The 27,590-nt window shown below is 42.4% G+C and overlaps 1 protein-coding gene across 1 annotated transcript; it reads right to left on the bottom strand.

The window, feature by feature from the left end:
* On the bottom strand, positions 1-27,590 carry LOC132570524 (CASP8-associated protein 2-like). The gene is made up of 10 exons (XM_060237201.1): positions 27,415-27,590; positions 24,587-24,665; positions 22,137-22,217; positions 16,388-16,488; positions 15,777-15,851; positions 14,512-14,627; positions 10,541-12,627; positions 5,313-8,559; positions 4,116-4,215; positions 1-1,291 (listed from the first exon to the last, which is right to left on the bottom strand). The coding sequence occupies exons 2-10, from the start codon at positions 24,636-24,638 to the stop codon at positions 1,235-1,237; spliced, it is 5,916 nt and encodes a 1,971-aa protein (XP_060093184.1). The 5' UTR covers positions 24,639-24,665; positions 27,415-27,590; the 3' UTR covers positions 1-1,234.

Genomic DNA, 27,590 nt, shown 5'->3' with positions numbered 1-27,590 from the left:
TAAAAACAACGAGTCAACTTTTAATTAATATTAAGTGCATTCATTTTACAAAGTTTCAGACTTGTATTTCAATATGCAATGTTTGGTTTATACAAAATAAAACTTATTTTATGTGTCAAAATTTGTAGGTAAACAAACCATATAAACAATGTATTTTACACACTATAGCATCCTGTACACGTATTTACAACAGTGTAAACATTTAAAATTTTACAATTTACAACCCCTGCTCCCCCCAAAAAGAGAATCCAGATCAGAATGCTGGTAAGTCACTCTAAGAAATATGCTGAGCTCTTACATTCATACAGGACCTTGTCCTTTCTGAAGTAAGACTACAGATGAAATTAGGATTTTTGCTGCTGTGCACAAGGCAGTCCTCGGAGATAGCTGCCAAGATATCCCAGTAGTTATTACACTTGAGACAATGAATATATCAAGGCCCTGATCACATAAAACTATTTCAGAAGATATACCAAGGAAGTGTTTGGAAAGGAATAAAATCCACGCTGTTTTATCAATCCCAGCTGATATGGCCAACTGCTGCTTCTGCAGAGGGCTCTGTGAAAGAATTCCAGGCAGCTGGATCAGAACGCAGAGATCTTACACATTGAATCTTTCTATCCAGAAGAAATTGCAGATTGAGACTTGTTTTGGATAACCCACACTTTGCATTCTCTGGATTTTACTAATCAGTACTGTATTGTAAGATTGGTTAAATTACCTAAGGCACAAATTCATACTGCACCCTGAACGCATATGCCGAAGCACACTGCAGATGCACTTTTAAAAGAAGCTGTTTTAAGTTAGCAAAAAGTAACAAAGTCAGCCTCTGAAACCCATCTCTGTGTACATCTGTTGTCTTCAGCAGCGGCAACTTGGAAAGGCTGCTATACTACCACCAAAATATACTTTACAAAACTTCCAACATATTTATACCATAACGAACAAAGGGGTTTACAGAATTCACTGCAAAACTTCACAGCGCTCGTGCTTTCTGAAACATGAGCCTGCTGCTTAACTGCCACTTATATATTAATATGACTACTCCTGGAAGTGTAGCTACGTGTTATGAGTTCTCTGGCATCTTCTAAGGTGATGAATGGTATAAAATAGAGCATAGAAAATATAAGTGCCAAGATAAGCAACAGGCAGATATTCTGACTTAGATCTCTCTCATACACACACATGGTGCAGAAACACTCATAGAAGTCCATCATCAGTAACAGCACAGTTGCTAACTGCAATGCGACATATTGAACAGCTTCACTAACTGTTTGAATCTTTCTTCAACCTGTGGAAAGAAAGGGAGCATTTTAATCCTTGAAAAACCAAATGTTGCACTAAATACATTTCAGTCTCATCACAAAGAAATAAAGCTCTAATAGAAATTTTGATATGCTACCATTCAGTTGCAAGTTTGTCTACTGAAGTAAAGAGATTGGGGGAACAGATTTTTGAGGGTTCTAATTCCAGGCTGGGCAGCAGCACAGCTGTGCTCTGGGAAGAACTCCTTTTATTTTAGTTTTTGTTTTCAGTAGCAGTAGTTTTCTATCAAGTTTTAATTGGGTTCCTCTTTTTCTGCTTGGGTTTATCATTTGTAGTTTGTTTGCTGTTTGAAACTTGTTTGTAGGCTGGGGAATGGTTGCCCTTGGTAAGCCTGAGCATTTAGCCCAGCTGAACAGATGTTCAGGATCAGCTTAGTATAATTCATCTTTAAAAAGGTAAACGTAGTCCCCTGTGCAAGCACCAGTCACTTCCGACTCTGGGGAGACATTGCTTTCACAACGTTTTCACGGCACTTTTTACGGGGTGGTTTGCCATTGCCTTCCCCAGTTATCTACACTTCCCCCCCCCCCCCCCCCCCCAGCAAGCTGGGTACTCATTTTACCAACCTCGGAAGGATGGAAGACTGAGTCAACTTCAAGCCGGCTACCTGAAACCCAGCTCCCGCCGGGATCGAACTCAAGTCATGAGCACTGCAGTACTGCAGCTTTACCACTCTGCATCACGGGGCTCAGTTTTCTCCCCCCCCCCCCCCCCCATGTTCTGTGGCATAGCTTCAGTGTTGCCATTGACTTGCTTTTTGTTTTATTAGTCTGATTAGATTTGGAGAGTAGCTGAACTGACATCTAGCCTCTGCGGCTGTTGCTGAGTTTTTTTATGTGAAAGGAGATCTGAACAGATGAGTTTTAGTTTTATCTACTTTAATAATATTAAATATTAAATTATTTAACAGCAGATGTCTAGGGTCACCCAACAAACCTAGCTGAATGAGCCTCTGAAACCCTCTTCTCTCCTACATTCCACTGAAACTTCAGGCTACAGAGACTAGAACACACTGGCTGTGCAGGGAATTCTGTTGGGATTCCAAAGTGTTAATTAAAAAGGAGTTATAATGCCCTTGTATAATGCCTCTGAGCAAAGAATGAAACGTTTTTACTCTTGGCCATGTCTCCAGCAGACAGCTATTCTCAGCAGATACAACAGTATGTTCTACCTGCTATTAAATCCTGACTATTTACTGGTTCATGCCAACATCGTAAGACAGCCTAAAACAGGAGTGTTGAACTCAATTGTTGTAAGGGCCGGATCAAGCATAAATGACACCTTGTCGGGCCGGGCCAGGCCAGGCCAGGCCATACCTATTTAAGATTAGGTAGCTGAGATATAAACTTTATAAAGGACACAGGCAAACACAATTAAAGGTTTTTTAAAAAAAAACTTAAAATAAAACATATTAAAATATTAGTACTTGTTGGTCTTAAAGGTGCTTTCTTTGTATTTCTCCCATGGGATCCAGGAAATTGGGCAAAGGAAGCTCTGGCTCTTTCCTTCCATCCCCAGGGGACCAGGAGAGGGAAGAGCCTAAGCCAGTAGAAGAAAGAGAGGCTTGGCTCAGTAGCTCTGTTGTGCAATTAAGAGAGCCTAGCAAAGCAAGCTCTCCTTCCCCCCCTTCCTCCCCAAGGGGAGGAGCCTCAGCTAATGGAGAAAACAGAGGCTTTGCTCTGTAGTTCCTGTGCAATTGAGCAAGCTTGGCAAAGCAAACTGTGATGCAGAAGGAAGCAAGAGAGAGGGAAAGGAAAGGAGATGACAGCCAGTTGCTCAGGGGCCTGATTGAAGACCTCTGGGGGCCTGATTTGGCCCCCAGGCCGCATGTTTGACACCCCTGGTCTAAAAGATGAGGCCAAGCAGTATCCAAAATAGAAGAAGATGATATTGGATTTATATCCCGCCCTCCACTCCGAAGAGTCTCAGAGCGGCTCACAATCTCTTTTACCTTCCTCCCCCACAACAGACACCCTGTGAGGTGGGTGGGGCTGGAGAGGGCTCTCACAGCAGCTGCCCTTTTAAGGACAACCTCTGCCAGGGCTATGGCTGACCCAAGGCCATTCCAGCAGGTGCAAGTGGAGGAGTGGGGAATCAAACCCGGTTCTCCCAGATAAGAGTCCGCACACTTAACCACGACACCAAACTGGCTCTCCTATGCCTATGAAGATCTAGGATCTAGGAAAATACTGCCTATGAAGATCTAGGATACAGACTTTTAAACTATTTTGCGCTCCTTCGAACTAAAGAAATTCAACCATTTCAAACTTCATCATTCCACAAGACACTATTCAAAATACAGATAGTCCCATAAGAAACAAAAAATAGCACACAAAAGGAGTCTTACAGGAATTCATGCAATTCACAAATGAATGCATTATGCTATTGTTGTTATGAATTCATAAATGAATTCATTGTTATTTTAAGAATTTGCATCTTGCTTCCTTCTGCACTCTATAGACTCCCAGAAGTGATAAAAACAGAATACATAAAATATAGCTCACCCACAGTAAAATCAATAAAAATCTGGTTTAAAACAGAAACCCCAAAATACAAGTTCAAGACCAATACTAATAATATCACTAGCCCAGAAGAGAAATTAACAATCATAATTATAATCCCCAAAGAGTAAAACTCCACAGTGGTGCACTTTAGGAACTCAATACAGGATTAACTTCCAAGAGGCTTGTTGGGATACAGTAGCTTAATTTATCTATTGTTTTCTTTCAACCACACACAAGTGTATGTTGTGAGGCAGATTGATACAATTTGTTTTCCCAAATACATACCTGATTTGAACTTTTATTTAGCCTGGCAGCAACAGAAGAAAATGTTTTTTCTGAAGGTCCCTTTTCCTGACATTCTAATAAAATCTCTCTGTCATCATTTCTATAAAGGAAAACAACAGGGGGTTAATTTCAGTCTCTGAACACTTTTGGATATTTGGTACAAAACCAGTTTCTATCCATTTACTCATGTTAACAGTTCAAACTAGTTTACAGTCCATAGATATTTAAAACAGGATCCAAGTTCTTCAACTAATCAAAATTAGAGCACTGCCAACATAGATGGGCTCTTTTTGAGATCAGTTTCTTTAATTCTGTAAAACAAAAATATGCTTGATCTTTGGCTTCATTTGCTTAAAGAATTTTTACACTTTCAAAACAGCACTGGCAAACACACAGTATCAACTTATACTTCCTAATTATACTGCAGCGATTCCCAGTAAGTGAACAGAATAATAAGCTCAGGATCATACATACATCTTGAGGCAATATCAAACATTTTAGCTACCCCATTGTGGTCTGGGATGGCCCAATCACAAATTACATGAAATTATTGAATCCTCTTCAGGATGAGGAAGTAGATATTGTTCATGGAGCAGAAAGGGCTCGTTGTTATATGCAACGGTTACAGTTGTTAAAAGAATCAGAATGGTGATCTGATTTACTTGTCAAGGAAAAATGTAAGATGGCTCCCTGTGTGTGCACCTAAATGAACTGCTGGGTCCAATATCAGACAATGTTAACATAGAAAATGCTGAATTTGTCACCTCCAAAACATACCATAATAGAGCCACAACACTCCCTTCTGCAATAATCACCCTGGCCAACCCCACACCTACATTTCATCCTTCTAAACAAAACCATTCACTATCTCCTTATGCACAAACTTATTTTCTGCCTCACCCCAGTTTCATCATGTTCCTTTCCATTTCTGTAATCACCACTCTCAACCAGATAACTGAGAAGTCTGCAATCACAAAACTCAGCAACCATATAACTGAGAAGTCTGCAATCACAAAACTCAGTCTTAGCGGTAAGTGCAGACTACACAGTCATTCCAGTTCATTCAGACCAAACTTTGGAGAGGCTGAGTGGAGAAATTAGAAGTGTTAAATGGCCATGCCACAGGGGGGAGGAATACATAACTGAATTTCTACCTAATCTATACTTCTAACCTCAGTTCACTTCTGATATTCTCACCTTGTCCAAGAAATTACGACTTCTCCTTTCTTTTTAATGACGTTTTTGGCATATAGACTTGATGGTGACACAGAAGATGTTGATGGCAAAGAATCTTTGTCCCTAATTGGTGAAGCTTTTTTACTGGATGAACTCTTGGCTACCGGCATACTTTCTTTAGATTTTTTGCTACTTGTGCCATTCTTTTTACAAGACAGTTCAGTGCTCTTTCTTTGTATTTTTATGCTAGATGTTTCTTCAATCTCCCTTTTTCTTTTTTTGCTTTCTTTGGCAGGGATCAGACTACCAATGTTTAAAGCTGCTTTTCTTTCAAAATTCTCATCTGCAGCTGACTTGTCAGGCAACTCTGCTATTGAATTTGTAACTGCATCAGCATCATTCTTCAACAGATCACCTGCTGTACAGTGGCCCACTGGTTCATGATCCTCTTTATGTAACCTAATTCCAGCATTTAAAGAAGATTCTGCTGTAAGATCCCATGAATCAACCTCATTTTCCATAGGATACTCATTTGTCAAGTCTACACCTATAGCAAACTGGCCCTCAGAGGAAAATATATCTACAAGTGGAACTACTGAAGTGCTAACTGGAAGCTGTTCTGCCGTAGCACAGGATACTTCTCTTTTTTGAACCGTCTTCAATGAGTGTGTCTGAGGTAGCTTGAAGACATTTGGTATGTCTTCACCATAGCAAGTTTTATTTGAGGGTTCTGTAAAAGACACTAAAGGGCTAGAGGATTTCCCCACTTCTTTAGGTGGATCAGGTACACCAGAGGCTTCCTCTGGGTCAGCACTATTATGCAGTACTTGATGGAGTTCAATCAAATCAGTGCCTTGAGGCTGACTTGTATTGCTAGGCAGCTCATGAAGAGGCTCCGGCATGTTACCATCTTGCTCTTGTCTGTCATTACTAAGCAGATCCTTTGCAGATTCAAGCATGTTGTCAGAAGCACTAGGATTAGATTCCTGTTGGGATTCAGATATATCTTGAACCTGCTGATTGTTTTCATGATAGACAGGCAGTTCCTTCATAGTCTCAAATGAACTAGGAACATGCTCTTTTCCAATATTATCATGCATCTTATCCCCAGAGTCAGTAATATTGTTCTGTTCCTTAGGTACTGCCACTTCTTCCAATGGAAGGCCTTTGGGATTCAAAGTATCTATTTTTTCTTCAGACACACTTTCATCATTCCCTTTCTCAATAAAAGAAGCAATGGGATCATTTGTTAGAGATGCCTTATCAAGGAGTGGTGAGGTAGATGGTACGGCACGCCTTATCTTAACAATGAAGTGATCATTTGATTTCTCCATTATTACTGCCTGCATTGGCAGGCTTGTGCAACACTGAAATCCTGGAGCAGCCGGCATGTTTGGCCATGAAGAAGAGCAGCTGGATTTACTGCTTGAGTTGTCAGATTCCAAAGCCAAATGAATATCTTGTTCTGAAGCATCCTCTTCTTCAAGATGGGCATCTTCACTGAAGTGTGCACTCAGAACATCCTCAGGAACTGATCCAAACGTGTCAGGCTTCAAGAAACTAAGATGAGCATCTGACTTCAAAGGAGAGGGAATAGTCAATGATACTGCGAGGTCTTCAAGTAGAATAGAAGACACAAGTGATTTTGGTTTTTCCAAAATGCATGCCTCGCTTTTCTTCAAAGCTGGGCTAGAAGGAATGTCAAACATACAGTTTTCATCTAGAATATCTGGATCAACAGGCATTGGAAGTCTAGTTAAAAAAGTTGAGTCTCTTTCAGGTGAAACTACAGGCCATTTAATGCCATCTAGTACCCCTGACTCTATTCGGGTCTCTTTTGGAAATGATTCTTCAGCCTCATACACAGTATCGTTTCCACAGTTCTGTCCACTAAGAAGGTGTTTTTCTGGTGTCCTGAATTCCCACTGATTTTCATTCATAAAGTCATCGTTCTTTTCTGAAAAATCAGACCCTTGTAACAAACTTTTGAACATCTCACCCATTTGAGCATCATTCACCAGGTTAAATGTTAGGCCAGACATTTGTTGTTCTGTAAGAGGTCCACAGCTAACATCAGACTTCTGAGAGTTTTCAGCCACCTGTGACCCTTCCTTTTCATGCTTTCCAGTTTTCAAGGCTGATTCAATATCCTGTGTAGATTTTTCCTTGACAAGCTCAACCCTAGTCTGAGACCATTTTGCATTATTTGTATAGGAATTTGTACATTTTGTAACCATATTTTTTTGTGCATCCATTTTATTTGTGTTATGGGGATTTCTTCTGGACAGCTGGTTGCCCCCTACAGGCTTTGGAAGAACACATTCTTCAGTCTTTTGAGTTCCAACATTTAAAGATCGTTTCTTTGGGTTTTGTTCATCAGTTTTACGACCTATAAGGCATTTAGGGCTCTCTTTAATTCTTTTATTAGGTTTACCATCGCCATTCTCATCACCAGTATTTATTAAATTGCACAGTTTCAGGAAAATTTTCTTTATTTTGTCGAACAGGTTATCAAGCTGCTCATCCACAAGTTTCCATAACTTTTTCTTCATATCTGATTGTTGTTGTTCAAAGAGATGATCTATTGCAACATTCCTTTTAATTCGCTTAAGCCTGGATTCTATAACTTCGCAGAGATTCAGCTTTAAGGTCTCATTTGATTTAGACATTTTAGAGAAGTTAAGGTAATTTACTAGAGATGTAAAATTTGAAATTGCTGAATCTATAATCCTATGAAAATGCTGTATTGGAAACTGTACTTTAAACTTCATGTAGTTTTTACGTACTTGCTTCCTTATAGCCTTTAGCATCTGCATAAATTCATGAACAGTAGAAGGCTCAGCAATAATTTTAACTATTTTTTCAAGACAGTCAGTTTTCACAGCTTTGTTTTTCTTTGTTTCTTTAGAGGGCCTCATGGCTCCAGTTCTGTGTTTTTCTTTACTGTTTTTTCCAGAAGCCATTTTTTCTTTGTCTCCATTGTAAGATATGGTCTTTGGCTTCTGGTTGTGTGAAGTATTGATCAAACTGGATTTTTCAGAAGATGGTTTTCCTCTTGGTTTTTTATTGGATTCATAGTTTCTTTCACCATTAAGATTATCATCATCACTTACAATTTCACCTTCTTCTAATTCATCTGAAGACACGTTCAGTTGAGATTCTATCTCTAAGACTTGGGGATCTGTGCCAAATGGCTTCTGATTTTCTTTGTTGAGTTCACTGGACAAGCTTCTTGTAGGACAGCCAGCTGCATTTTCAGGCATTACATCTAAGAGAAACAGGACAGCTTAAGTATTCACAGCATCCAACAGCAGCAAGACTCAGAACAAATTTCACTGACAATTAAAGTCAAATAGTTGGCTTTCATGCATTGAACTTAATTAGTAATCCTCAAGCAATGTCCTTCTGAAACAGTCCCACTAACTTCAGCGAGGTCACTCTGAAGCAGACAGTTAGTGGCTAAGGATTTTAGCAAAATTGGGCTGTATTCTACACCTTAATAAAAAAAAAAGAAATTTGGGCACTTGGGAAGTAAATCTTACACTACATTCATTTTTGTTTATGAAGTTCAAAGATCTACAAATGATTTGGGAGCTAGATGTCATTCTCAGTCTCATTCAGTGTGATGGGACAACTTGGATAAACTTGTTGGGAACTGCAATCATGCACTGCGATCTCTCAGAACTAAGTTGTGCTCTGTTAGTGTACTTAGTGTGCCCAACGCTCCTACATCTTAATCCCTAATCACATTATTTTGATTTGCCTCACTGAGGGGGGCAGGGATCGGTGATTTCATTTTAACTAAATAAACTTAAAATCTATGTGCTAGATAATTCTTAACACAGAACAGCTGATAATATTATGGAGGTAAAAAAAAGCCAAGTTCAAATCTCTGCTGATCTAAGAACCTCATTGGGTAGCTTGGGGCAGGTCACAGAGAAGATTCTGGAAATTCTGAAGCCATAGGAAAAACCCAGAAATTTTGGGGAAAACCAAAATATATGCAATACTCTCTGTCCTATCAAACCTAAACTAAAATGCATCATTTATAACTTACTCAGAATTTACAATACAATTTAAAAGTTATTAATGTCTTAGTTTTATGCACACAAAATTGCAAATAATCTCAAAATTTGAGAGTAAACTGCAAGCTGATGCACTCTATGCTATTTTAGCAGATGTACCTTAATTATTGCTATCTGGTTAGAGAGAGCTAAGTTCTCAAACTTTCAGTTTTCCTTCCAGTTTCTGCCCCACCTCCTTCTGATCTTTTTTTCTCCCTCCTGCAAGGCAGGGCAGTAAGCCACTTTTTACCCAGTCTGTGGGTTAATGTCTCATTGGTTTGAGGGAGAGGTGAAAAGGTCAACCACATTAGTTCAAAAAGACAACACACGGCAAGCTACTGTTGAGAAGCCATGAGAGTCCTGCATGTAGTGTTGCCAAGCTCCAGATGTTGGCTGGAGATCTCCTAGGATTACAACTAGGATTACAACTGATCTCCAGCTGAAAGAGACCAGATCACCTGGAGAAAATGGCTGCTTTGGAAAGTGGACTCTATGGCATTATATTCCACTGAAGCCCTTCCCCTACCAAGCCCTGCCCTCCTCAGGTGCCAACCCCAGGATCTCCAGATATTCCCCCAATTTAGAGCTGGCAACTTTACCTGCATGGCTTCTCTCATGAAAATCTGGCATCCTTCTAGATATAGAACCGCACCTTCGATTTATATGTCTACATCATTCTGCCCTGTTTGTAAAAGCATTTCACTAACTGAAAAAAGGAAAATATTTATATGAAGGGATTGGGGGTGGGAGGGACTGTCAAAATTTCCAATTTTTCTATTGGAAAAACTGGGGGAAAGGGCTGGGGGGGGGGGAAGGAGGGAAACTTTTCCCCTTTGAACTTTTCTTTCCCCCTCCAGGCCTTCTAGTCACAATCTTCAAATTTAACTACCTTGTATGTTGAATGGTAAAAGTTGCAGATTCTGGATAGCTCTATCATTCTAAAGAAAAATCAGACCTGCTTAACTAAAAAACTACTGAAGAAAACCTCACTTTTTCTCCTGCTGCTTCAAAATTGCTAGAACCTTTAGATCTCCACATGCATTGGGAGAATCGCAAGTAACACATTCTTCCGGTATGCGGGGTATAAAATGTAATGACTAAAAAGGGCTTCTATTTACAGTGTTCCCCCCACCCACCATTTAGCAAACACAGATAAGTTAAGCAAAAATAAGATAATAAACATACCTATATTATAACTTTTTACAGGTCCTGTGTAAGTGCTTTCTCCTCTGAGTGTTTTAGCCAAGGGTCGTATTGGACTATTAAGTGGACTGATTGCTTTCGGAATACATCTCATGTGATTGAGATCAATGCTCAGTACAGAATTATCATCATCAACAGAGACTGGGTTTGTATCTCTTGCTAGAGGTGCAGATTTTACTCCTTTATTACACAACTTTTCTATGTGGCTTCCTTGGTCAAGACAGCACAGCTTCGAGTTACATGAGTTTTGGTCAGTTACAGAAACATCTCTACTCAATACTTTGGGTTCTTCCTTGACATCCTGTGACACAAGTTTGGGAATGTTGTTTTCTTTACCAGGATGCTCCACAACTTTTTTAATTTCACAATTACCAGTGTCTTCCACCTCCATCAGCGAGTCTGAATCTGTTCCACTAATTTCATCTATTACGCTATAGGAATCAAAATCTACGCAATTTATAATCTCTAAGTCATTGAAACTATTGTCTGGAAGTGTGTCTTGATTGTCTCTTCCCATACTAGGAAGCCTAAGTGTTTCCTCAGCTTCTCCAATATCATCACTGGCTTCATGCAGATTATCAGCTAGTTCACACTGCACTGTGTTTTGTAGGTTTGATGTTTCCTTAGATGGCTCTGTGCTCAGTATTTCTGGTAGGCTCTCAGTTCCCATTTCCACTTTGATCTCTGAAATAGAAACTACTTGTTTTGAATTGGCTGGAACAGGACTGTCAGGGATTGGGACTGATGGTGGGCTTTTTTGCTTAGCTGCACTTGTACTAATAAGTTTACTTGGAATTTCTCCATCACCTCCACTGGGGGGTTGTTCTACTTGTTTGAGTTCACCTGTTTGCTTTTTTGCAGGGGAAAGAATTAAATTTAGTTTCTGCATAAAACTCAGTTTTAGGTCTTTGCTTTTGGACTGGTCTTCATCTTTTCTACCTTTTGTGGGCTTTTGCTCCTCTGAGCCACCTGCTACCTTGGTAGTTTCCTGTGATGGAAAGGGTTGGTTTTGTTCTCTTATAGTGTAGACCTTAACTTCATTTACAACTTTTGCTGTTCTGTGTGACAGTTCCTTTGAATCTGTTCTTTCAGTTTGAAAATCCTTGTTCTCTCCAAGAGTCACTCTCTTGTTTTTCCTTTTTTCTTCAGTTCGATGTCTCTTGGATTTTGAAGACATGCTTTCAGATTCACGTTTACTGCTCTCTTCTTTGGAATAGCTGCATTTGTGTTTTTTGTTAGAAGTAGGAGGGGATGGTGATGACGGTTTCCTTTTTTGGAACTCATGATTACTTGCTCCTCTGTTTTTTCTGTTACTGCTGTCTTTTACCTTTTTGTCTTCCACATAGCCATGACTTAATTTTTGAGAACCTGGAATTTTTTCAGATGGACTGCTAATGTTATTACTTTTCTGTTTTTGTTGTTCAAGAGTTCTTTCGGAAGAACTGGTTTTCTGTCTGCTACTGCTTTCATCTTTAGTCTTTGTTTTCAGATCCTTCTGCTTTATGTTTTGTGACTTTTCACTCTTAACGTTACCAGAGCATTCAGTTTTTGATGGCAATCGATCATTAACAGGTTGTTTCTCCCGAGAGGAAGGAAATGTATCAGTTCTTTGTTCTGAACTGGGGCTACTTTTGAGCTTTGAGTTCTTATTGTCTTTACACGTGCTGCCACTGTTTTGGTGTCCTTTGTTTTTGTATCTGCAGTCATTCTCCTTGCTATGATAGTCATCATTTCTTATTTCTTTCGCCCCCTTTTCTTTGTCAGAAAGAACATCTGTCAGCCTTGAAGTAGCATCACTGTAAAGCAGTTCAGGATGAGGTCTTGGCACATTCAGAGTATTCCTTTTTTCTGAATTAAATTTCTGATTTTCTGTATCACATGATGGATAACTGTGAGGAATGCCTTTAGGAATGACAGGTTTAGTCCTAGGATCTGTCTTTGGATTGGTCTCCGGAAACAAATCTTTGTGTTTGTTTTTTTCCAATCCTACAAAGTTCCTTGCATTATTAATTGGTGCTGAAAAGTATGTTCTTTTGTAGGCATTCTGATGAACTGGAAATGCTAATAACCTGTTAATAAAGACAACATTTTAGTGTACTATAGTTTAAAATTGTATCAAGATTTGTTATTTACTTTATTAAAATTCTCCATTTTCACTAGATAGCATTCCAGGAAGTTTCAGAAATATGTAGCATACACCATTCCAACATTATATGTGAAAGGAGAGACATCTGCCCATTTCTCTTTCTAGCTTCAGTCCCCCATGCTTTCATAGATTCCAGCAAAACATTTTTGAGGGGCTGCAATGGGCAGGGAAGAGAGTCAAAAGTCAGTTCCTTTCTAATCTGTAAGATGCATCTCTTTGTGTCTAGCTCTTATATTAAATCTAGTCTGATTTTATTAATATTAAAACCAAAGAACTGCATATCCAGCAACCCTTCAGCAACTGTAGGAAAAGCAGTTTACGAATGAAGCAGTCTTTATGCTAAAACACTGGATGCACCAACTGATACAAGCATGCTCAGCCTACTGCAAGTGCAAGTATTCCCGTTCAAAAAGCCCTCCAAACTTTGACAAAAGTTAATTTCTCAGAAGACATACAATCAGGGCTTTTTTTTCCACAGGAGCCCACAGGAGCAGAGCTCTGCCTGAGTTAGCCAGGGCTCCAGCTGGCCCGACTCACCATGTGGCAGCCACATGCTCCTAGGCCAGGCGGTGAGGCATAATATGCAAATGAGCTTCTGCTGGGCTTTTTCTAAAAAAAAAAAAAAGCACTGCATACATTCATAAAAATTACTTAATTATCTAAGGCAGTGGTCCCCAACCTTTGTGGTGCCGAGGCCAGCACTAGAACCAGCCCACCCACCATGGTGCCAGGGCTGGCAGGGTGGGGGCACCAAATTCGGCCCCACCACCCTGCGGCGCCATGCAGCCTCCCCGTCACCCCCCCCGCAGCCGTGCAGTCTTCCCACCACCCCCCGTGGCCATGCAGCTTCCCTCCCCCTGGTGGCCGTGCAGCCTCCTCGCCACCCCCTCCGCGGCCATGCAGCCTTCCTGCCCCGTCTGTCATCGCAACGCCTCCTCCACCACCCTTCGTTTCTACCATTTTAAGGCAGAAGAAAGGGCGGTGAAGCGCTGCCTTCCCCGGCCCCTTAAGGGCTGACTGCCCCCCCGCCCACCTTGGTGTGAAAAACCTTTGCAGCAGTGGACAGCAACCTGCTGAAAAAGTGGTGCCGCCATTGTCGCCACCCCACTTCCTTCCCAAGCCCAGGAAGGAAGTGGAGAGGAGGCAAGGGCAGGGCCATTTCTTCAGCACGTTGCTATCCACTGCTACAAAGGTTTTTTCCGCTGAGATCAGCACGGGGGGGGGGGGGGTGTCAGCCCTTAAGGAGCCAGGGAAGGCAGTGCTTCACTGCCCTTTCTTCTACCTTAAAACAGAGAGTGGTGGTGGAGGCATGCAAGGAGAGACGGGGGGCGGTGAGGCTGCACAGCACTGCGTTGGGGGGGCGACCAGGTTTCACGGATCGTTTCCAGACAGGCCACGGACCAGGGGTTGGGGACCCCTGATCTAAGGTGCTTACTTCCTTGCTTTTTAAAACTTCTTCCTCAAAGCAGACTTTTTTCCTGTGGAGACCTTTCTACTATCAAGAATCCTTTGGTACCACCTTACTAAACAGAAGTCTAAGCATATGTAACTAGAAGGAATGAATATTGTTTCCCATTTACCACCTCCTTCCCTTTGTTGTCTCCCATGTAAGCTTCTTGGACCAGGGACCTTTCATCTTTTGGAAAGCACCATGTTAATTAAAGGCAAGGTATTAAAAACAACACGCTCCACAAACTTAGGAAGCACGCTTCCATTCTCACTTTATTTCCAGTTACAGACCTTGCTGAATATTTGCAAAAATACATTATATTCTGACAAAAAAGCAATTAGCATTAGATGTTGGTACCTTCGCTGGAGATTACTGATTTCTTCATCTTTGCGATTGATTTCTACTCTTGCCGTTTTGATAAGAGCTGAAATATTCTTTTTAAGGGACTGGTTTTCATTTTGTAGAGTCAAATTCTACATTTAAAAAAAAGCACAGGCAAACATTTACCTATCACAAACATAGATCTGCACAGATAGAGGACACTAGAACTAGTTTTTAAAACAATTTTATTTAAATTACCGTAATTACTATCTGTAATATAATAAGCTTGACATCAAGTACAACACCTAAAGTTGATCATAAGCATGAACCTAGTTCAATAGTTCTGACATCTCCATAAACTCTTCTGGAATTCTAGTTTTAGACTATAAATTATTTGAAGCAGAGCAATCTTTTCACTAATACATGCAGCAAAATCTTAAACAATCACTTGCAATCTCAGACATGCAACTGCATTAAATTGAGAGGGGGGGGGGAGAGACACTGATTGATTCACTGAATTTTTTTTTTGCTGCGTTGTCCTTCTCCCTGCATGACCCAATCCCCAGACCAGCTGCTTTCAAGGATCAGGTGTGGAATTGCTGAAGCCAGAAGGGGTGGTGGTAAAAATTAGTTTATGGAACAGCTTGCAAGAGAATGGTAAAGGAGATTTCAACTGGTTTCCCTTCCTGATGCTCTCCACACTTTGTCCAAAACTTTCAGCAATGCTTCTCTTATCTTGAGTTCTTTTCAAGAGGCAGAACAAATCCTTCTGCAAAATAACTCATTCTTTGGGATCTAGTTATGGTTTCTACACGTACATAAAGAGTTCTTTTACATACAAATGGAATAGGTGTGGCTTTTCTCACCTCCATCCCACTACATTGCTCCCAAGCATCTTGAACATATTTTCAAGACATGATGGGTGACATCCAGGAGGTGGGGGTCTGAAAAAAAGTTCTTTGCACCTGCTTTCCACTATCAATAGAGTTTCAATGCAACCAAATCACAGAGTGTAATCAACCCATAGGTCACTTTCACAAGAACTATATAGCAATCTAATTTGTGCTGTAACCGAATACTAAAAGTGCTAAAGAAAGGTTTCAAGAACTTCCCACATATACTGCAAAGTTTCTTGGGTGTTTTAAAGCATCACTGAACAAATCCAGTTATGATATAGTTCCCAATGATAAGAGCTGCCTCAGCCAAGCATACTCAAGTAATGCTGATTGAAAAGCTCTGTATATGGGATTTTCTATTTCAGAATGCAGTATCAATCAAATTACTGTTTAATATTGCAGCACCTGTTCTTGTATTTCCTGAAGCTTTTTCATCAGCTCTTGAAGTTGCTGCAGACATTTCTCATGTTCGGCCTGTAACTGTTGAGACAGGAAGACTGAAATTAGGAAGATTAATTGTAGGTTGCAACTTGAAAACCAGAACTAATTATCTTTATTGAAAAACGAAGTTTGGGATTTTATAAAAAATAAAATAAGATGGAGCATTTTATTTTTTTTCAAAGTAAGATTTAAAAATTAAAATGAATCTCATATATAGCTTATAACAGAAGCTGCTTTCATGCCCACTGGATAATGCACTCTCAGTGTACTACAGCAACTCTATCTTCCTGTTTAACACAAGAAATTCCAGTTGCAAATGATTGCTATAATGCACGGAGAGTGCATTATCTAATGATAGTTCAAAGCCACTATAGTTTACTTAACTGCTGCAAGCAACAGTGAATCCATACATCTAACAAATTTCACAAAAGCTCATGCCGGAAAAGTAATGTTAATTCTTTAGTGTTAATAAATTCCTGTTATTTTTGCAACAACATGCTAACATTCATTTAGAATAACTCTAAATGAATTTACAGTATATCACTAAACTATTTAACCACAGCATTAATACATACATCATGATACGAAGTTTCCCTTGCTGTCCCTTCTGCAATCAGGATCTCGTCAAACAGATTTAAACTACTTCCAGTTGGGGCTGCTTTTGTAGCAAGACTATCTAGAGACAGAAGGACAGAATTGGATGATTTTACATAAATGATTTCTCATTTCCATTAAAAGACCAGGAAGTATCATTTCCCTCATTTTTTAGTGAAGGACAGTAGCTCATGCCATGCCCTGAAGGATCAAAACACATCAGGGTTGCAAAACAGGCAAAGGTTCTGTTAAATTTTGCAGTCATTACACATGTTGAAATGTACCTACCAAAAATATCAATTAAAAAACACCAGGGACAGGTCCATATCCTTCCAGAAGTTTGCTCAAGGTCACTTCTCATAAAATATATTTTTTCTTTTTGATACAGAATTAGATATATTCTGCCTACAACACCATTTAGAGGCTCATTTTGAGGCTCAGAACCTCTTTCAAAAATGTAGAATACTGTGTGCAAAATTAGTAAAAATCCTGCAGTAATTGATTGCTAACCCTTTAGAAAACTTCCAGGTTTTTGAGAATTTCAATGCCTACATCAGTTCATAAAACAGAAATAAGAGCCATATGGAGAATAAGAATTACCAAACTTGCTAAAAAAAAGAAGGCACAGAGTTAAGGTTAATTTTGAACTAAAGCAAGTAGAATCATAGAGTTGAAAGGTACCTTTAGAGTCATCTAGTCCAACCCCTTGTACAATGCAGGAAACTCACAAACACCTCCCCCTAAATTCACAGGATCTTCATTGCTGTCAGATGGCCATCTAGCCTCTGTTTAAAAACCTCCAAGGAAGGAGAGCCCACGACCTCCTGAGAAAGCCTGTTCCACTGAGGAATCGCTCTAACGGTCAGGAAGTTCTTCCTAATGTTGAGCCGGAAACTCTTCTGATTTAACCCACTGGGCAACAGAAAACAATTCCACACCTTCCTCTATATGACAGCCCTTCAAGTACTTGAAGATGGTGATCATATCACCTCTCAGCCGCCTCTTCTCCAGGCTAAACATTCCCAGCTCCTTCAACCTTTCCTCATAGGACTTGGTCTCCAGACCCCTCACCATCTTTGTCATCCTCCTCTGGACCCATTCCAGCTTGTCTATATCCTTCTTAAATTGTGGTGCCCAAAACTGAACACAATACTCCAGATGAGGTCTTACCAGAGCAAAGTGATACCATCACATCACGTGATCTGGACACTATACTTCTGTTGATACAGCCCAAAATTGCATTTGCCTTTTTAGCCACCGCATCACACTGTTGACTCATGTTCAGCATATGATCCACTAAGACCCCTAGATCCTTTTTGCACATACTACCACTAAGACAAGTCTCCCCCATTCTATAACCATGCATTGGATTTTTCCTACCTAAATGCAAAACTTTACATTTATCCCTGTTAAAATTCATTTTATTGGTTTTAGCCCAGTTTTCCAGCCTGTATCCTGTTTCTGTCTTCTTCTGTGTTTGCAACCCCTCCCAATTTAGTATCATCTGCAAATTTAATAAGCATTCCCTCTATTCCTTCATCCAAATAACTGATAAAGATGTTGAACAAAACAGGTCCCCGGACAGATCCCTGAGGCACTCCACTTGTCACTCCTCTCCAAGAGGATGAGGAACCATTCACAAGCACTCTTTGAGTGTGATCTGTCAACCAGTTACAGATCCACCTAACGGTAACAGGATCCAAACCATATTTTACCAACTTGTCAACAAGGATAGTATGTGGAACCTTATCAAAAGCCTTACTGAAATCAAGATAAACCGTCTTCAGCAGGGTTTCCCAAACTTCCCCCCCACACACACTGTGGCCCAATTATTTTGACACTTCTCCTTCGTGGCCCACTAAAATTTGGGGGTGGAGTCAAGAGACTTTGGGGGTGGAGCCAGGAGACAAGAAATGATGTACAAACATGCTTAAAACACTTGCAATATTTTGTTTAGGAAAGGTAGGAAAATAGGGGGATTTTGCAATGCAATTTTAAAAATAAAAATCAAGAAAAAGCACAAGTCACAGGAGAAGAAGACCGGGGTGGGGGGGGGGGGAGAATGACAAAGAGGGAGGGAGGGAGGGAGGGAGGGAGGGAGGGAGGGAAGGAAGGAAGGAAGGAAGGAAGGAAGGAAGGAAGGAAGGAAGGAAGGAAGGAAGGAAGGAAGGAAGGAAGGAAGGAAGGAAGGAAAAGACTGCCTGACAGAGAGAGAAGGAAAGAAGGAAGACAGGAAAAGACTGCCTGACAGAGAGAGAGAAGGAAGGAAGGAAAGAAAGAAGACAGGGAAAAGACTGCCTGACAGAGAGAGAGAGAAAAAGAAAGAGAGAGAGAGAAGAAGGGAAGGAAGACAGGGAAAAGACTGACTGACAGAGAGAGAGAGAAAAAGAAAGAGAGAGAGAGAAGAAGGGAAGGAAGACAGGGAAAAGACTGACTGACAGAGAGAGAAAGAGAGAGAGAAAGAAAGAAAGAAAGAGAGAGAAGGAAGGAAGGAAGGAAGGAAGGAAGGGTGGAAAACGGGAAAAAGACTACCAGACAGAGAAAGAAAGGAGGAAGGAAGATGGGAAAAGACTGCCAGACAGAGAGAGAGAGAGAGAAAGAGAGAGAGAGAGAAGGAAGGAAGATGAGGAAAAGACTGCTTGACAGAGAAAAAAAGAAGGAAGGAAGACGGGAAAACACTGTCTGACAGAAAGGGGGGGGGGTTAATAAAGCAAATAGGGTTGTTTTTCAGTGCCCTTCAGGACATTGAAATTGACCTGGGGTAGGGAAGGGAGGGAGGGAGGAGGAGGAAACTAGGCGTTTGCCTCCCCCCATGGTGTCCTGCCTAGCTTGCCTCCTCTCCTTCTCCCTCCTTTCCCTACCCCAGGTCAATTTCAATGTCTGGAAGGGCTCCACTCCGGGCTGTGTAAAGGCAGCCCCCCCCCCCCCCCCCGCCGCCGGTTGATCACCTGATTGGAGAGGACTACGGAGCTGAGCTCACTCAGCACCCGGGCAGGCCAGCAGCAGCAGAAACCAACCCCATCCCAAAAGGATGCTGCTGCTGCAGAGGGTAGAACTGAGCCCCAAAGCCAGCCTCTCCCCACCCCCCACCCCATGCCTGATCAGAGGGAAGCCACAAGAAGGCTTGGACCGCTTCTGCAGGACCCGGCTGATTCTAACACGCTGAAGGAGGCTTCTCCCCCTCCCCTTCCAGAAGGGAGAGAGAGGCGAAACTCCTCCTCCTCCAACCGAGAACGTGGAATCAGGCCGGTCCCTGTTGAAGTGGGCAGGGCCTCCCAGCTTCCTCTGATCATGCGGGTGGGGGAGGGGGGCGGAGCACGTCTCGGGCGCTGGGGAAAGGAAGGGAGGGGACGGGTCCTGGCAGTGGCGGCAAGCTGAAACTCATCATGCTGGGGGGGGGGGGGGGACTGAGCAGCAGCGCTGCTCCGAAGTGCAGGGCGGGCAGCGGCAGCAAGGGCGGTGTCGGAGGGCAGGGAGTGGGGGCCTGGCTGCTTACAGGCCACAGACTGGTCCCGGTCCGGGTTTGGGAACCTCTGCTCTACAGCATCCCCCCTGAGCAAGGTAGTCACTTTCTCAAAAAAAGAGATCACGTTAGTCTGACATGACTTGTTCTTGAGAAAACCATGCTGGCTCTTAGTAATCACATTCATTCTTTCTAAATGTTCAGGACCGACTGTTTGATGATTTGTTCTAAAACTTTTCCAGGTATAGACGTCAAGCTGACAGGTCGGTAGTTACCCAGATTCTCTTTTTCCCCTTCTTGAAGATGGGAAAAATATTCGCCCACCTCCAATCTTCCGGCACCTCTCCTGTTCTCCAGGAATTTTCAAAAATAATAGCCAGAGGCTCAGAAATTACATCCGCAAGCTCTTTTAGAACCCTTGGATGTATCTCTAGAGCATATTAGGAATCAATTCAGAATAGTAATCCACCAAATCAATTCAGAATAGTCATCCATCAAATATCCAGGTTACTACATAATTCAGCAAAAGAAAGCTGCAATATCCAGCCACTGAAACCCAAGACTATACCGTTGGCTACAACAAAATGGGAGTTTACAACCACTCTGCCATTATTAAAAACAGGCATTTTAAAACTCTTTAATTTTTTAAAAATATCATTTTTATTTAGCTTCAGAAGAGCTTAGGCTTACATATTTTGATTTTTCCTCTTACAATTATTCTCACAGCAATTTCATGAGGCAGATTAAACCAAGAGACAGTGCTTGGTCCAAGGTATTCAGTGGGTTTCAGAGGGATCTCTCTAATTCTAATTGCATGCTCTAATTACTACGCCATATTGGCTCTCCCAAATTAGCATTCAATTAATGATAATAAAATCAAAAGAAGAAGTAATTGCACAGCTTCTCACATATACCCAGGGCCAGTACATCCATTAGGTGACCTTAGATGGTTGCCTACGCTGCAGCTCTGGGGGACGCCAAACTGGGTGCCCCATGACTCACAGCAGCAGCGGGTCTGTGGGGGGGAGGGGTCAGGCAGTGCAGCCAGCTCAGCATCTTGGCTGCTGCACCTTGCCCCACAGTGAGTCAGCCAGCAGGAACTGATGAGCAGGTAGGCAGCTTCCCAGGCTGGAGCAGCACCAGAGCCATTAAGGTGGGTGAGGAACAGGTGCAGTGGACAGGCTCCTCTTTGCCCTGCTGCTGATGTTCCTTTTCCAGGAGGCAGGTGCAAGGTTTCCATGCAAAGCAGGCTGGAAACAAACAAAGCTGAAGCACCGAGCTGGAAAGTTGAGCCCACCCCCCCACTGGCATCTGTGGTGTGAAGCAAGCACCACAGCTGGGGCTGGGCCCGAAAGGGCTGCCGGCAGTGGGGGTGGATGGCAGCTGGGTGGATCAGGGCCTCCACCTTGGCTTCTGAGAGGCACAAGTGGTGGCAGCTCAGGGGAGTCCCTCCCACAGCTGGAGAGGAGAAAGGTAGGCAGACAGGAAGGGAACAGGTGGCGATTAAGCACCCTGCACGCCTCTGTAGGTAATGAGAAGCTGGACAAGAATGCAGTGCTGGAGTGAGCAATGCCCCAGATTCCCTGCTGCTGGGCAGCAGTGGCAGCACCAGGCAGCCTGAGGTTCCCAACTTGGTCCTGGCTCTTCACATCCCCACCGAGCCTGTAGGGCTGCTTCATAGCAGCAGCCATGGCAGCTTCAGCAGTGGCCTCCCTGCTCCAGAACAATGCACTGCCTGGGAAGCTGCTCAAGGAAGGTAAATGGCCAGAGAGACCGAGCTGGGAGGGAAGGCAGGAGAGAGGGGGGCACTGAGAAGAGGTGCTTCTCCTTTCTCTCTTCCTTGGGGAGGTGAGAAGAAAAGATGACTGAGGTGGTGGAGGGGGGAACGGGCCTTTGGGAAGGGAGGAGGGGCACAGCAGTGTCAAGAGTGGCAGAGCCACAGCACTAGCAGCCACCCGCCGCCTCAGGCCAGTTCTGCTGCTGCACTTGCCTTTGCCACCTCCAGCCCCACCCCCACAGTTGCACGTTGGAGTAAGTTGGAAAGCTCTGGTTTTGCCTGTGGGTAGGAGTGGAAGGGCATGGGGGGGCCTAACCTAGGGCACCGAAAACCCTGGCACCAGCCCTGTATATTTCTATTTTTGGTACATTAGCAGCTTATACAAGTTACTATTAGTTGACAGTCCACATACACAGGGACTTTATATAACCAAAAAAATCTTGGTATTAGCAAAAAACCAAGCAGCACAAATTTTCCACTATAAACATACCAAAAACAATTGGAGTGTTGTCTAACCCATCATAAATATCCACTGAACTCTCATCATTATCTTCTCTTCTACCAGGGGAAACTGTAACAAAGGAAACAAAAAAAAATGCAAGTCATCAAGTCATGCAAGTAATATGCAAAGATAGCAAAAAGTTTCAGGAATGGATAAGAAACAAGTCCCTCTAAATGAAACATTGACAATCATAATGAGGTAAAGAGCTTTTATCTAACCTATAATGAAAAACCAAGGCTGGATTCAATCATCAAGCTTGATCATAGTTAACTAAAAGTGTGCATGAACCTTTGCCTTACTCACAAGAGGAATTTTGGTAAAAAAAATTGGCTCTAATTACTATAGCACATGAGTGCAGGCCCACAAGGTAACTCAGTAAGTAACAGCACCATTCTAAGCAGGACCACTCAGAATCCTACTCACATCTATTCAATGGGACTCACTCCCATGGAAATACTCTTAGAATTGCATTTTAACCAATGTGCCTGCATTTGTACATCAGTTAGTTTTTAAACTGCAAAAAGCAAGGTGCATGCATGATTCCCTACATTATATGTCTAGGTCTTTATTTTAGTCGTATCTTGCAACAAGCATATGTTTACTTAATACAGTTAAGTGTGACATGTGAATGCAACCAAATTGGGGTTATTTTTTGGGGGGGGGGGGAACCTCTTATGGCTTATACTGCGATTCCATTTGAAGCTGAATTCAGTACAAAGAACTAAGAATTAAAATGGCTTATGTTAGACATTTGCAAACATTTACAAGATACACAGTCAAAGTACCCAGCCTCATCTGATTTTTAGCGGACTGTTGATTCAACCTTCATTCCTACTCCAATTCCCCAATGGAATGGTTCTTCTGCTCTTATTTTACTCATGGGGTTTTCAAAACTAAGACTCTGAAAACTAAAAATAAAAGCTCAGCAATATTTTCTTTAAAGCCTGATTTTATTGCTTTTTACTTAAAATTATTACTAGGAATAAGCTTGTTGATGAGAAAAATATAACAGGCTCTAGAAAGAGGATCTGGGCAAGTGGCCCCCCATCCTTGCTGTCTTCCCACCCACCCAACTGAAGGCATTCATCCCCACACACACACCTCAAGGGAAGCTGATCCCTGCAATCTGGAGAGCAGTTGTAATTCTGAGTGATCTCCAGTCCTTACTTGGAGTTTGGCAACAGTGGTTCCCAAATGAAATGGCTGGTTTGGAGGGTGCAAGTGCATGGCCTTGTTCCTGTCTTAGATCCCACCTCTCCTCAAACCCCTCCCTCTCCAGGTTCCACCTCTTAAATCTCCAGGAATTTCCTAACCTGGAGTTAGCAACCCTATCTCCTTCATTTGCCCCTCTGACTTCAGCTTTCCATTGCCTCCCCTCTCTCTGCAGCTTCCACCTAGAAAAAGAACAGTCTCTCTCCACAGTGGCGGCTTACATAATTATTCTCTCCCCCATTTGATCTGAACAACAACCCTGTGGAATAGGCTGAAAGTCTGAAATCATCCAGTCAGCTTCCACAACAAGAACCTGGGTCTGGTAGACCCTGCTCTGAAATCCTAGCTCCTATGCCCTTCTCAAACTCCAGCACAAAATCTGCAGGGATTTTCCACCAACTTGGAACTGGTAGCCCTAGTCAGGACAGCCCCAGTGAATTCTCCATCAGAGGCCTTTAGTGTTACCTTTCAGAGCAACACTCTCTCTGATAAGCACAGGTCTTAAGCACAAGACTTCAATCTCTCTCTGTCTCTCACTTTCCCTCCCTATCTCTCTCTCTCTCTCTGTATCTGGCCTGCTCTTACAGGATGTTATTCCCCCCCCCCCACTCTGTCTGTTTCCCTTCCAGAGGAGGATAGGGAGGAGTTCTCAGCCAATCGAGAGAAAGCCTTCCCTCTATGGCTGTTTCCTTACTCCTCCGTCCCTCAGTCAGTCAAGGGAGGCTTTCTTTCCCCAGAGGGCCAGTCCTCAACTGTCCTGGGGCTAGAAGTGGGTGGGGGAGATAGCTCATATCCCAGAACACTAGAGAGCCCTTTCCCAATATCTAGCTGGTTGTGTGTCAGACATTATGGCATAACATTACAAAATACAGCAAATATACTGCAACCTCACAGGAGTACCCTATATCCGCCAGCACAACTCTTTCCTCAAAGGTCAGTGAGACTCTTAGCCATATGCCAAGACTGTTAGCAATTCCAACTTCTTCTGATCTGTAGTACTACAATATTGAGGGTGTAAACCAATGCATTTCATAAAAATAACAAGGACAGCACACTAGCCATACCTTAGAGCATCAAAATGCACACAAGGGTCTATGTGTGTTGATTCTTTAGAAAAATATATAGTTTTCTCTCAAAGATTTTATAGACAGTCCTACAATATGCAGCTTTTCAACATACACATCAAAAAACATAAAATGACCGGTCAAAAAAGAAAAGATGCTTACTTCCACGCAAAACACTAGAAAATGTCATTGCATCATCATCATCTGTTGCCATTATAGTGCTTTTCTAGGTAATCCCCATCTACAGTAAGAGAAAATCAAGAGCATTACATCTAAAAATGAACATATAAGTTAGGAATATCAAAGGCATTACATTTCAGGAGAAGCTAGATCACTTTTGACATATAAGTTTTTCCAGATGGGTAGATGTATAACATGGGTGGCCAAACTGTGGCTTGGGAGCCACATGTGGCTCTTGAAGCCCCCACTGCCCTATCAGCCAGCTTGGAGAAGGCATTTGTCTCTTTAAATCACATCCCCAAGCCAAGGCAGCCAGTGATTTGATTAATGCATTTCAAGTTGCTTTCTTTCCACCTCTCCCTCCCATCTATTCACTTTCCTTCTTTCCTTGAGGTTCTCAAACATCTGATGTTTATTCTATGTGGCTCTTACATTAAGCAAGTCTGGTGATTCCTGATGTATAATATTAAAATGGGAGGGGACCTTAACCTTTATTTTAAAATAAGTATTTAAGACAAGCATTATATATTTTTATAAATGTTGTAGTTACCTTTCCAGTTCCTAAACAGCAAACTTTCGTAACTTGGAAAGAGCCGAAGACCTCACAAGTCCAGCTTTGTTTGAAAACTACTGAGACGACAGAGATGGCACTCTAGGCTGTGGGGGGGAATTTGAGCTAACATGGCAGAAGTTGATGGGTAAAAGCAAAGAAACAAAGGAAGAGGGAACGGTGGCAGGGCACTACAGAAAGAAGCAACAGGAGACAATGTATAGAGTCCCTAAGTGACCGATCAAAAGATGGCAGGGTTCACATGGAAGAGGGGGTTTTTTGACCGTGCACCAATCTCAGATGGTGAGGGACTCGCTTGAGACAGACTTCAAACATGATTTCTGAGTCCACTACAATCTTCTAACGCCCCTCCACACACACAATCTCATCAGTCCTGACACAATTTATATCATAATCCTGCAAAAATACAGAGACAATATTGTGGTGATGGGCTTGCAGCCGGACCCCAAACCTGTCTAGTGAACCACACCCTATCTAGTATATCTGAATTCTTTCTCTCACCCCGTCACCTCCCCAGGTGGGCCCTAACCCAATACCGGGCACTCTGCATATGCATTTGTGCGCTAAGGCCTGGTGTGGACTTAAGAGATATTTGAGATAGTGCTACTGGTTTGTCCTGCTTTCAGATTACATCGGTCTCTCTCTCTCTCGGGGGTGGGGGGGGGAGCGTTGATTTGTGGAGCTATGAGACTGGCAGGGAGAGGGATATTTGCTGAGGGAAATCCAAGACTTGGAGGAATACTGGCTGGGGGAAATCCAAGATATGAGGAAAAGGGGTGGGGGGCTGGGTGATGTTGAGGGGCCGGCAACCGTAACAGACGACGGAGGCAGCAAGAGCCTACATCAGTTTCCCCACCCCAATCTTTCCACCACTCTCTCCCCCCTCCTTTATACCAACCGGGATGACGTATCCTGCCTCCTCGCCGCCCTTGCCACTTTCGCGCCGCGGGTGCCTTCACAGCCCCCCAAACGCCTTCCCTGTCTTTTCCTTTCCACCCGCCCCTGTCGCGCGCAGATCCCACAGGCCAAGCTGAAGGGGTGGGGCCAAGGGAAGAAACCTAGCCAATCCGCTAAGACGCCTTAGCACGTACCCTGCCGCGACACAGGCGGGTCCCACCTCCTCCGCAAAAGCAGTTGGCGCCAAAAGGAAGCGTCACCCACCCCTTGGAGTGAAGTTGAGTCCTTCTGAAGATTTGGGTGACTGATAGACCGAGATCTGCCTCTTCTCAAAAGGTTTCTGCGTGCGCTCCTCAGAGTCGCCTCTTGATTGGTTGCAGCAACTGGGAGTCCCGCCCAGACGTTTGTTTTTATTAAATAAAAGTTAAATTAAACGGGAGTCCAGTGGTTCTTTAAAGTTTAACAAATGGTATTCTTAGCAACGCGTAATCTTTGAGTCAGAGTTCACGTCATATGGGTAGCTAGTGCTTATGACTTTAACGCACTGTTGAATTCCTCCGGCAAAGGCTTTGCTCACTACCAGATTCCTCGTCTGATGAAGTGTGCTTAGAGAGCACACGAAAGCTTCTAAATAAAACTACTATTTTGTTCTACTATTTCAAACCAACACGGCTGACTACTTGGATCTATTTACAGGGTTTAAAATGTAAGTTGTGTCTGTGGCATGTAAAAGACTAACAGTGCAATCCATTTTCCTAGGAATAAATCCCACGGAATAGACTTGAGTAGAATAGGTTTTATCTCAGCACAAGCATTTGTATAAACAGCGTCTAGCAAATTATACATTCACATAGAAAAATACACTTACTATGTAAAAAAAAAATGTTACGTATAACCAGATAAATTGTTTATGCTTCTTACATGGGTTCTAAACAGATCCATTCAGTTAGGCATACTCCTAGGAGAGTTTCGTTGGGAGTGCAGTTAGTGCAAGATGACAAAAGGGGGTGGGGGGACAAACGGGGTGTGTGTGTACTAAAATAAAATCACTGGATTCCCCACTGGAAACAGGCCACGTTCCTACTCCTGCAGTTTGAACTGTACATACTATTAACTCATGGCTATTTCTTAAATTAAACGGATTCGCTTTATTGTTTCTCTGCTTTAAACGTGTTTGTAAAACTTCATGTAGGGATAACTCTCGGCTTTAAAAGAGGAAAGCTAGTGTCCTGAAGCACTTTTACCCCAGGTTGTGTTCCTTTACGTCAGCCGCATTCACTGGCACCAACTTTACATATCGTCCATATTCAGGGCAATGATTGTTGCCCTTTCTTACACCCACCTCTTCGCAGAATGCAAAACAAGTTTTCTTGGAAGTCCTTATCATTACGGATCCATTGCCAGCTCTGACACCAAAGCTTTGATCGCAAACTGCTGATTAAAAAGAGTCATGAGTTGCGACAAACTATATCCAGATGGTAGCCTTTCAAATCCCGTACTTCAGAATATTCATGCCGT

Source organism: Heteronotia binoei, chromosome 1, assembly GCF_032191835.1.
Source record: "Heteronotia binoei isolate CCM8104 ecotype False Entrance Well chromosome 1, APGP_CSIRO_Hbin_v1, whole genome shotgun sequence".
NCBI classification, from domain to species: Eukaryota; Metazoa; Chordata; class Lepidosauria; order Squamata; family Gekkonidae; genus Heteronotia; species Heteronotia binoei.
This window is presented reverse-complemented; position numbering and strand designations above follow the sequence as displayed.